We start from the raw sequence: 12235 nt of genomic DNA, 5'->3' as shown, positions 1-12235 counted from the left end.
TTTAAAAAGAAAATACTAATAGTGACTATTGTTTGGAAATTTCTCACCTCCAAAATCCCAATTTCCACCTCTTACTTTCCCATATATAAAATGAAAGTAAATCCAAAAACATATTGGAGTAGTTCTTATAAATATTATATTGATTGAAATAAAATGAAAGTTGTATGGATCCTTTGATTTTCTTGTTGATTGAAAATTTGAAATATGTAAATTGAGCATTCAAACATTTCACGCTTCATTCAAGACTTTTTTCAATAACGACATAATCTTTGTTTATTTTTATCACTCGCCTATATAATTACTAATTTTAAGACATATTTAGAATCATTATATCTTGAATGGCAAAAAATAGTACTCCATATTATTTTATATTAAAATAATATAATTAAGTTCGTACAATAGGGAAACTAGTATTTTAAGAGCATCCGCAATGCCGCCATTCCCGGCGGACGTCGGAGAGGCTTCAGGGAAGGGCGCGCGGGACGTCCAGCATTGGGGCGGAGAGGGGCGGACACGCCCGTGGCTTGCGGACACGGGGAGGGCGCGGTCGTCGCGGGACGTCCGTGCTGACGTCCGCCGCGAAGTCCGCCATTGCGGCGACGCGCGGACGTCCGACACGAACTTCCCATTTTTTAATTTTAAATTTTTTTATACTATGTATGTTTTTTTAAAATAAAGTGGTTTGCAATTTCTCCGTATTTGTGCCGAAATTTTAATTCCGTAAATTGTTTAATTTGGTGAATTTGTAAATTTTTATTATTATGAGAAGTCCGTCGGGATGTCCTTGGGGATGCCCGCCACTGTGCAGTGGAATGTCCTTATGACGTGGCAGTGCAGTGGGAAGTCCTTATGACGTGGCAGAAGGTGTTTTTGGGAAGTCCGGGATGTCCGCCGAGACACACGCAGCACTGTGGATGCCCTAAGTCTAACTATTTCATGTTCAACTTTGGTTATTAAGTGTACAGTTTAACCCTTTTACATTTTCATCACACAATGTATTTTATTTTAGTTTTAACATATGTATTCGACATTAGAATTTTCGAGAAATTTGAAAATGTTGACTATTGAGGAACAGCTGTTGGCTAATCTTGGCAGATATTGCCGTCCCATGAGTTGCGAATCATCAATTTAAAGCCAAAATTATAACTCAAATACATTTTCATATTGTGTTGAGTGATCATTAATCTCATCTATTAAATATTAAAAAAAATTATGAATGAATATATTTTCATATTTTGTTGAGTGATCATTAATCTCATCTATTGAATACAAAAAAAAGATTAAAGAATGAGATTCTATAAAAATGCGTCTCATTAATTATGTCAACTTTGCGATAATTAAAGAGTAGTTGCCAATCAATGATTTATCAGCATATTTGAAAATATACAAAAAGACAAAATGTACATTCGAATTAAATTGAAGTTTATTAGCCTATTATTGTGCCCAAATCTTGTATGGCTGGGCCAGGATTGACCTAATAGAAAAACGAGAAGGGATTGGACTGGGCCACTCGCTTGAGGAGGGCTATACTCGAGCACTTTTTCTTTATACCGTTATTGGGCCTAGCCCAAGCTTATTTGAAGCCCGATATGGCCGAAAATCTACATTTTTTTTAATGTAGGAATTAGTATGATTTATATTATTTTAATTTCATAAGTAATACTTAATATGCCCTTTATCATTAAAAAATTATATTTGAGGATAATACGATTTTAATTGAAAATTGGTAAAGTAGAGGTGAAAAAGGGGGAAAAAATAGTTGAAGCGTGGTTAGTTGATAGTGGCTGTGAGACTCACATCATTAGTAGTGTGTAATGCATATTGAACTTTTTTTTAAAAATAGAAATTGACTAATATTAATAGACAAACCAAAATAATAAAATGAAACTTTTTCTTATAAGTAATGAATTAAAATAAGTAAGTAACAGAATATTAAAAATGAATAATTTTTCAAGCCTGGACCGACCCACTTAGCGAATGAATTTGGGCTACGTTAGACACAAATTTATTGAAAGGTCTTGTCCAGTCCGACCAGACCCGGGCTGGGCAAGCCGACCGTACCTATTTGACACATCCACATGGCGTGAGTGTTATGATCAGGCAAACATGCCCTACCGGACACGGCTGGCCCTCTATCTTCTTTGTTACCCACAACGTTTTATTAGTATTTTCTAACAATTAAATCTAGGAATTTACCTATTTTAGCATATAATCCACCAATCCTCCTAAAGTGGCTATAACGCTATTTTATGGGTTAAATCACACGACGCCCTTTTCGGAATATTCGATCAATCTCCAACATAATTTTGTCGGATTTAACCATTAAATAAATAATTATAGGAGTACTTCAAATATTAGATTTAACTGTTTAAGTTCAAACTTTAAGAAAATTATTTAACTACGTCTTATGCATATAAAGATGAGAAAAGTTACGTCTTATTACTACTAACCGTGTAATAAAAATCGAAACAAGACAAAAAATACTCACAATTGTATCACATGAATTTTAATTGCATTAGGATGGGCCCATGAGAACATGTGATTTTAATGTAGCACATGAACAATATGATAAAATTTAATACATACAATATCCATAACAAAAACAATTAAATAAAACTATATATATATACACATTTCAATTATTAAAACTTCAAGTAGTGAGGTGAAAGAGGTTTGAACACGTGCGTGCGCACGTACCTCCACCACTCCAAGTTTGACCGTCTTGGAGCGGTCAACGGTGGCCGCGGAGGCTAGGGTTTGCCAGAGAAAGGCGGCGAAGGACTCGAGTTTGCTTTTTCTAGTGCCATTGCGCTAGATTGGGACTGGAGGCGGTCGATTTCGTCGGAGTAGATGTAGTAGATCCGGCTCGTGAGACGGTCGGGGCTTTCTTCGGCCGGCGGCGGGGATTGAAGAGGGAGCGGCGGAAGGAGGGGAGGAGCTTTATGCGGTTCGATCGGACGAAGGTGCAGCCGATGAATACGCCGCCGCATTTCATATCCGTCACCTTGTTTTCATTCAAACTTAACAATATTAACGATATTTCAATTTGGATTTTTTTTATCTTGATCCTTTATTTCGTTTATTTAAATATAAACAACGTTGTGTCAATTTAGAGCGAAGCAAGAACGTAAAATTCCAGTCAACCGTGCTCTTGCCAGCGGCACGGTTGTGGGCTCGGGCGGTACTATTCATGCCTGCTCTCTGGCAAAAGCACAACACCCACAACTGTGCACTTCCGCAAGGACGAGCACAATTAATTTAATATTCAATTAAACATAAACATTTTCATAATACTAAAATTCATTAAAAAATCACAATAAATATTACAAAATACAAATAAATTAAAAAAGACATAATTAAAATCCTAAAAATTAAAAATTACATAATTAAAATACTAAAAATTAAAAATTACATAATTATTGGCTAATATTACCCGAGGAAGACTACTCATCCGGCGGCAACAACCCCAATTGTTTTTGGAGACCTTTTATCATGGTCTCATGAAAGTGTGTATTTTTGGGGTAAAAAAATGAAAAAAAATTAAAAAGGTGTAAAAAAACGGTTATAAACGGATATATTTTTTTGGGGAAGTGAATTTTTTTTATCGGGTTTTTTAATAAAAAACCGATTTTTTTAAAAAAATAATTTTTTTAAAACACAACGGTCGAGCCGTTGACGAATGGGAGGCCGCCACGTGTGCGTCCGCTGGCACGGACGTGCTCGATACATCGAGCAGCGCCGTGCCAGCGGCGCGAGCGCAGCGGCGACGGATGGCGTCCGTGCCAGCTGCGCGGACGGCGGTGGCGACGGACGCCACCGCTGCGCATGCTCTTAGGCGCGGCTATAGCCGCGCCTCGAGGCTAGCTCGGGGAGGTCCATAGTGGCGGAGGTGTCCGCCCACGGGGCGGACGACGAATTTGGGGCGGTGGGCGGCGGACGACGGATAGGCGAGTTTGGGGCGAGGACGCGGCGACTCCGGGGCGGACGCGGCGGATAGGCGGGGCGCCTATAGTGGAGCGGTGGGCGGACACGGCGGTAGGGCGACGCATTTTTTAATTTTAATTTTAATTTTAATTTTAATTTTAATTTTAAGTTTAATTTTAATTTTAAGTTTAGTTCTAATTTTAATTTTAAGTTTAATTCTAATTTCTTCAGGTATAGTCGTTTTCTTTTAATTACGTATAATCCGATAAATTTATTCATAATTGCTTGAAACATTAAAATAAAATTTTTGGAGCTATTGGTGTCCACCATAGTGGGCGGAAATAAAATTTTGGGGCTATGGACAAAAAAACTGGGGCTATGGACAAAAACTGGGGCGGGGCTATTGGGCGTGTCCGCCTTATAGTGGACACCCTAAGACATTTTTGTTAACTTTCACAAATCAGTCATCAACCATATATTAAAGTAACAGCGAATAATATAGGAGTATTATCATAAGCTACGAATTTATACACTTATGTTCTTCTTGGAATGGCTCTATTAATATATGCATGTGTGATGTCTCTACGTGGGACCTTTCAAAGTAAGCCACCAACTAAATTTTGTAGAAATCATGGTATTAAATATGCCCGGTCAATGGATTTTGACCAAATAATAAATGTGACGAGACATTTAATTTTGTGAAATTAAATGACATAGCGTCGATCTACATTTTACGTAGATATATGTAGTATATTCACTTTCTCAAATCCGATTTCCGGTGAGTGAGAAATAGTGGATTAAAGTTGGGCATAATTAGCTTTTATTAAAGCTTGGAGTTGGAGCTTAGGGAATAATTAACTAGTGTTAATTATCCCACATTGGAGGATTAACACATCTTTTAATGTGTATAAATTAAGTGACTTTATGTTACTTAATAATTATAGTGGACCAAGATGGGTGAAAGAGCCCACACCCGCGCACACGCGCGCGCCGCCGCCTCCGCCTGCCCGAGCCCGTGCCCGTGCCCGTGCCCGTGCTCGTGCTCACGGGCCGCGGGCCCAGGCCCGATCTCGATCTCGGCTTTTGGGTTGTATTACGCCCGGCTTTTATCTCTTGTAATCCCCAGAAACCAACAATCGCAAGACGAGATAACTTGCCTTTGAAGGGATTTGGACCTCCTAAACTGAACTAAAACTTTCGAAACAATTAAAACCTTTGCTGGAGATGTCGACTGAATCTAACACCACTGCTGCCGCCACCACCGCCGCCATTCCCTCCACCATGGCGACCACTGGACCGGTCAATACGTCGTCAATTCCGACGATGATGCCCACTCCCGGACGCTATCCCTCTTCATCAACAACCCCTTGGGAGTTCGTTAACCTCCTTGGGCTCACTGGTGGATCCACCTCGAGTGGATCGGTTGGTTCCACTTTTAGTGGTTCCTTCGGATCCTTTAATGGATCGAGTGTTGGGGCCTTCGGGCCTCACACGAATGCTGGGGCCTTCGGGTCTCATGCGAGTGCTAGTCCCTTCGGGGATAGTACGTTCATGGCGGGCTCTATGCCTAACGTGAATGGTGGGGGCTCTATGCCCAACCACGTTGTTGGCTCCTTCGGGGGCAACGGAATTGGTTCCTTCCAAGGACCAACTGCGGCACTTTTGGCACCAAGAATGATGCCACCGGCCGAGAAACCACCCAAGTTTGGAGGATCAGACTTCAAGAGGTGGTACCAAAAGATGTTGTTCTACTTGACAACATTGGGCGTCGCCAACTTCTTCACGGAGAACGAGCCGCCCGCGCCAAGCGACCAAGAGACTAGGCTCGAAGTCATGGCGGACTATGAGGCTTGGAGAAAAGGGGATTATCTATGTAAAAACTTTATTTTAAGTGCATTAGATGATAGCCTCTATAATGTATACTCCAATGTAACCACATCTAAACAAATGTGGGAAAGCCTAGAGAAGAAATATAGCATAGACAATGCTGCAGGGACTGAACAAGTTGTAGCATCCAAGTTTATGGACTACAAGATGGTCGACTCTCGACCCATCATGGAGCAAGTCCAAGAGCTCCAAATGATCATCCACTCCTTAGTGGCTGATGGGATGACCTTGCCCGATAAGTTCCTAAGGTGCACGATCATTGACAAGCTCCCTCCAAGTTGGAAGGACTTCAAGAGTTATCTCAAGCACAAGCGAAAGCAGATGACCCTTGAAGACTTGATCGTGAAGTTGCGCATTGAGGCCGACGTGCGCAAAAGTGATCAAAAGGCTAAGAGCTTCACCCCAAATGAAGCCATAGCCAACCTGTTGGAGCGGGGCGGTCCCTCCAACAAACGCCCTCGCCCAAACCGTCCAAGTGAGAAAGGGAAGGGAAAGCAGCCTTCAAGGAAGTTTGAAGGCGACTGCTACAAATGTGGCAAACAAGGCCACTTTGCAAAAGACTGCCGCAGCAAGAAGAAGAAGCCGGCAGCCCACGTCGTTGAGAAGGAGTTCAAGGACTGGGATGAGAACGACCTCATTGCAGTGGTCACTGAAGAGGTTAACCTTGTTGATAACAAGGGAGGCTGGTACATCGACACCGGCGCTACTGCTCATGTTTGCTCCGACAGGAGCAAGTTTGCCTCCTACACGGCTGTTGAATGAAGGAAAATCAGCATGGGGAATCAAGCATCGTCTGAAATCCTCGGCGTTGGCAACGTGATTCTCATGATGACGTCTGGCGTCACAATCACTTTGAAGGATGTGCTGCATGTCCCGGACATCCACAAGAACCTAGTGTCAGGATCAATACTAGTTAATAAGGGGTTTAAACTTGTATTTGAGTCTGATAGGTTTGTCTTGTATAAGTTTGGAAAATTCCTCGGAAAAGGTTATGTAACCGATGGGCTTTTCAAGCTTAGTGTAGCAACTCGCAGTTGCAACTCGCAGTGTTGCAAAGCCATTGGCTAATAATAATAAAGCATCTACTTCCTCTTATTTGACCGAGTCTTCAAATTTGTGGCATTGTAGATTGGGACATGTAAATTCAAAAGCCATTAAAAGATTAGTAAATTTAGACTTACTAAAGGCTAATGAATTGGATATCCAAGATAAATGTGAAATTTGTCTTGAAGCAAAAATGACTAAGTTGCCGTTTCACTCGGTTGAACGAAGCACAAAACCCCTTGAATTAATTCACACGGATGTATGTGATTTAAAGATTGTGCAAACAAGAGGTGGTAAAAAGTACTTTATCACTTTCATAGATGATTGCACAAGGTATTGCTACATTTATCTTTTAAGAAGTAAAGATGAAGCAATAGAAGCGTTCAAAAATTATAAGAACGAGGTTGAGAATCAACTTGGTTGTAAAATCAAAATGATTCGAAGCGATAGAGGAGGCGAATATGTAGCCCCGTTTGAGGAGTTATGCAACGCAAGTGGTATAATTCATCAAACAACTGCTCCATATTCACCACAATCTAATGGTGTTGCAGAACGCAAAAATCGAACTCTAAAAGAGATGATGAATGCACTGCTTCTAACTTCAGGATTACCACATAACATGTGGGGGGAAGCTGTTTTGACAGCCAACTATATCTTGAATAAGATCCCTCTCAAAGGAAAAGATGTCACTCCTTATGAGTTGTGGAAGGGAAGGAAGCCATCCTACAAATACTTCAAAGTGTGGGGGTGTTTGGCAAAGGTGATGGTTCCTCCGCCCAAAGAAGTTACAATCGGACCTAAGACGGTTGATTGCATCTTCATTGGGTATGCACTTAACAGTAGTGCATATCGATTTGTTGTTCACAAGTCTGAAATATCGACTATCACAGTAGGAACAACAATTGAGTCGAGGAATGCTGTATTTCTCGAAAATACATTTCCTTGCAAAGACAAGGAAAAAGTCTCAACCAATTATGAGACAAGAATTGAAGAAGCCACTAGTTCTAAACAAGTGGAAGAAGAAGCCACTAGTTCTAAATCAGCAGATGCGGAACCTGAATCGCACAAGCGTGCAAGGCCCGATCCAAAAGATACAGTACTAAGACGTGGTAATAGAGTCAGAACACCAAAAACTTTTGGTCCTGACTACATTGCTTTCATGTTGGATGAAGAACCAACATCGATAAAAGTAGCCTTTGCTGGCCCAGACGGGCTGCATTGGAGAGAAGCTGTTCAAAGCGAAATTGATTCAATTTTGCTAAACCACACATGGGTGTTGGTTGATTTGCCCGAAGGTGCTAAACCTTTAGGATGCAAATGAGTTCTTAAAAGAAAATTTAAGGCCGATGGAACAGTTGATAAGTATAAAGCCCGATTAGTAGTAAAGGGTTTTAAACAAAAGGAAGGACATGACTTCTTCGATACCTATTCACCTGTAACAAGGATTACATCTATACGAGTGCTTCTCGCTATTGCTGCATTGCACAATCTTGAGATTCATCAAATGGATGTAAAGACCGCGTTTCTAAATGGTGAACTAGAAGATGAAATCTATATGGAACAACCCGAAGGGTTTGTAGTACCTGAACAAGAGAAAAAGGTATGCAAGCTCGTAAAGTCCCTATATGGATTGAAACAAGCGCCATTGCAATGGCACTTGAAGTTTGATAATGTGATGTTATCAAATGGGTTTAAAATCAACGAGTGCGACAAATGTGTCTACATCAAGAGCACTAATAACGGTCATGTTATAGTGTGTCTCTACGTTGATGATATGTTAATCTTGGGTAGCAACACTCAAGTAATTAACGATACAAAGGCCATGTTAAAGAGAAACTTTGACATGAAAGACATGGGTCTAGCCGATGTAATTCTTGGAATGAAGATTCTAAGAACGAATGATGGAATCATCTTAACACAATCACATTATGTTGAGAAGATATTGAATAAATTCAAAGCCTATGATGGCGCGCCGGTTAAGACTCCAATTGAACTCGACGTTCACTTGAGCAAAAACAAAGGCGAGCCCGTTGCACAAGAAGAGTATGCACGGGTCATCGGGTGCATTATGTACTTGACTAATTGCACTCGACCTGACATTGCTTGTGCCGTGAACAAGTTGAGTCGTTACACGAGCAATCCAAGCAAAGAGCATTGGAGAGCTCTTGTGAGGGTTTTGAGATATTTAAAACACACTCAAAATCTTGGGCTACACTTCTCGAGATACCCCCCGGTACTCGAAGGGTACTGTGATGCCAATTGGATATCCGATAATAGAGACTCACTTTCAACAAGTGGATATGTCTTTACTATTGGGGGTGGTGCTGTATCGTGGAAATCCACAAAACAGACCTGTATAGCCCGATCAACAATGGAATCGAAGTTCATTGCCTTGGATAAGGCTGGTGAGGAAGCCGAGTGGCTTAAGAACTTCCTTGAAGACATTCCATGTTGGTCTAAGCCAGTGCCACCAGTGCTGATCCACTGCGATAGCCAATCAGCTATTGGAAGGGCAAACAATGACTTCTATAACGGTAAGTCTCGACATATACGTCGATGACATAACACCGTGAGACATTTGATCACAACAGGGGTGATTACAATTGACTATGTGAAGTCAATAGATAATCTAGCGGATCCGCTAACCAAAGGGTTAAACCGTGATCAAATGAATAAGTTGCTAGAGGGAATGGGTTTGAAATCCACAAACTAAAGAATTATCATAGTGGTAACCCAACCATGATGACTGGAGATCCCAAGAACTTGGTTCAAAGGGACAACTAAGCTATGAGAGTTCATGAGAAACACTCAACTATATCTATTCCCTAGAGAGCAATAGAGTGTTGGAGAGCTTGCCTAGTGGTAAAGGCTAAGTCTATGACTTTTAATGGTTCTTAAGGATCTCAAAGAGATGGAATTCTCAAAGAGACCAAGTATGGCAAGGTACTTGACTAAGAATCACCTATGTAAGTGCGAAGTGTGGTCGCTTCATAAAAAACGCACTTATGAATCCAAAGTGGTGTCCAAGACCGCAATGGACACAAAACGTGAGAACGGATGAGGTTGAGGTATTTAAGCGTTAACACCATTGTCTCGGTGCACGCCGTGGGGGATTAGTTCAAAGCATCGCGCTACTAAGCCGCCTGTGTATCCGATGGTGTCGACTATGGAGGGTTCAAAGTCAACAACTACCTATCCTTATGCTTATATACCTCTCGAGGGTTGAGCTTGTGTCTGCATGCATATGCATTCGGCTATTTCCACTCATGTGGGGGATTGTAGAAATCATGGTATTAAATATGCCCGGTAAATGGATTTTGACCAAATAATAAATGTGACGAGACATTTAATTTTGTGAAATTAAATGACATAGCGTCGATCTACATTTTACGTAGATAAATGTAGTATATTCACTTTCTCAAATCCGATTTCCGGTGAGTGAGAAATAGTGGATTAAAGTTGGGCATAATTAGCTTTTATTAAAGCTTGGAGTTGGAGCTTAGGGAATAATTAACTAGTGTTAATTATCCCACATTGGAGGATTAACACATCTTTTAATGTGTATAAATTAAGTGACTTTATGTTACTTAATAATTATAGTGGACCAAGATGGGTGAAAGAGCCCACACGCGCACACGCGCGCGCCGCCGCCGCCGCCCGCCCGAGCCCGTGCCCGTGCCCGTGCCCGTGCTCGTGCACGTGCACGTGCACGTGCTCGCGCTCGCGGGCCGCTGGCCTCGGGCCCGGGCCCGATCTCGATCTCGATCTTGGACTTGGACTTGGACTTGGATCTTGACAATTGGTATTTGGGTGGTCTTTGGGCTTGGGGCTTGGCCCAAACTATTCTTTTTGGACCACCGCCGAGTCAGCAATCCAAGTGGCTTGACACGTCGTCAAGCGAGGCACAGTCACGGCTGCCACGTGAGAAATCCACACGCTCCACACACGGATGGCACACTCCTGCCACACGCTCGTAACCGTCGGCGGTTACAAATCTGCCATGATGAGCCTTCATGGCTGTTGACCCACAGCAGTGGACTGAGCCTATAAATACGCTAGCCACTCCATGCATTACACTACATCATTCACAAGCATTACAGCATAAGCTCTCTCCCTCTCTGCATTGTCTTTCTGTCGAAGCTCTGCCCTCTCCTACATCCAGTTCGCCGGAGCTCTACTGATTGCGGTGCTGCATCAATAGAGACGTAGCCGTTTTACCTTTGGGGACGACACGCCAAACCGAAGAGCACTACCGGGGCGTATCTCGTCTTGCGGGAAGAGGCCTCCTCGACTCGGCTCAAACATTATTCACGGTTACTGTTTCGTTTTTACATTTGTAATCTCATTCTAGTTCAGTTTCCTCTTTTGTATTCCTTCTTTTGGGTTGTATTACGCCCGGCTTTTATCTCTTGTAATCCCCAGAAACCAACAAATTTAAATAATAATTTGTGGGTGGAGAAATCAAACACAATCCAAATTCCTAATCTACATCTACATTACATTAACCACTCTAATAAATTTATTATTCCCTTTTGATCAAAAGTACTAACATAACTAAAAAAGGCTTTAAATTTCAAGAAATGACTAATTCAAAAGTCTCGTTTGGTTGACACATGCAATTCTATAATTAATGCATTTCTCTGATATTTCATTATCACTGACTCACTGAGAGTGCTTCACAAGCCGGATATAATGATACTAACGTTAGTAACCGAATAATTAAAGTCACGTAAATATATCGAAATTTCAAGGTCAAGTCACTTTTAATTTTGAGTCCTAGAAAATTCTAAAAAAATGCTCATTCCTAAAAATGAAGCATTTGGTTTTAGGCTAGTAAACGTTTCATTTTTAATGAAGTACTGATCAAAGTTCGTGTATTTTTGTCGAACCTGAACGGAAAGAAGACCATGCAACAGAACGGGAACAAGCTTGCCATGAACCGAAAAATCCGGCCGATATAAATCGACGTCTCTGAGCTCCACACCCGCACAAGCACGCGTAAAATCAACGCCGCGGTTGTTGCATAGAACCTCCGGATCGCCTTGGCCGTTGGCGACAATCTCTCCGGCCAAGGGGCCGAAGTAGACCAGCGCCTGAGCTAGGGATTTCTTGAGCAACGCCGCCATGTTTTCCGGCGACTCCCTTTCGACGTTCTTGTAGCAGAAGAAGATCCCGAAGTGTAGGGGCGGGAGGAGCAAGTCGAGGTTGGACATCGGAAGCCAGTGGTCCTGCACAGGTAGGGAGGCCGCGACCACCTCCCTTCGCTTGATTGTCACCGGAAAATCGCCGGAGTTCATGGTGGCTGTTTGGTGTGATGAGATGAATGGGAAATGTTTCTATTTATAGATGCCGAGTGTATATGTACATAAGATTATAGAAG

At 41.8% G+C, this 12235-nt stretch overlaps 1 protein-coding gene across 1 annotated transcript; it reads right to left on the bottom strand.

Moving 5' to 3' along the window:
• Positions 1–2667: 2667 nt before the first annotated feature.
• Positions 2668–12186, bottom strand: LOC121794012 (coniferyl alcohol acyltransferase-like). Its single transcript, XM_042192023.1, has 2 exons — positions 11745–12186; positions 2668–3004 (listed from the first exon to the last, which is right to left on the bottom strand). Exons 1-2 carry the CDS (start codon positions 12150–12152, stop codon positions 2798–2800), a joined length of 615 nt encoding a protein of 204 aa, XP_042047957.1. The 5' UTR covers positions 12153–12186; the 3' UTR covers positions 2668–2797.
• Positions 12187–12235: the final 49 nt, after the last annotated feature.

Source organism: Salvia splendens, chromosome 3, assembly GCF_004379255.2.
Source record: "Salvia splendens isolate huo1 chromosome 3, SspV2, whole genome shotgun sequence".
NCBI lineage: Eukaryota > Viridiplantae > Streptophyta > Magnoliopsida > Lamiales > Lamiaceae > Salvia > Salvia splendens.
The sequence above is the reverse complement of the archived record's forward strand: the minus strand, read 5'-3'. Positions and strand labels throughout refer to the sequence as shown.

Coding starts and splice junctions, on each gene's coding strand:
- LOC121794012 (XM_042192023.1), bottom strand. CDS start 12,152: ATGAACTCCGGCGATTTTCCGGTGACAATCAAGCGAAGGGAGGTGGTC. Junction 3,005..11,744: donor ATGGTCTTCTTTCCGTTCAG/GTTCGACAAAAA, acceptor AATGAAAACAAG/GTGACGGATATGAAATGCGG.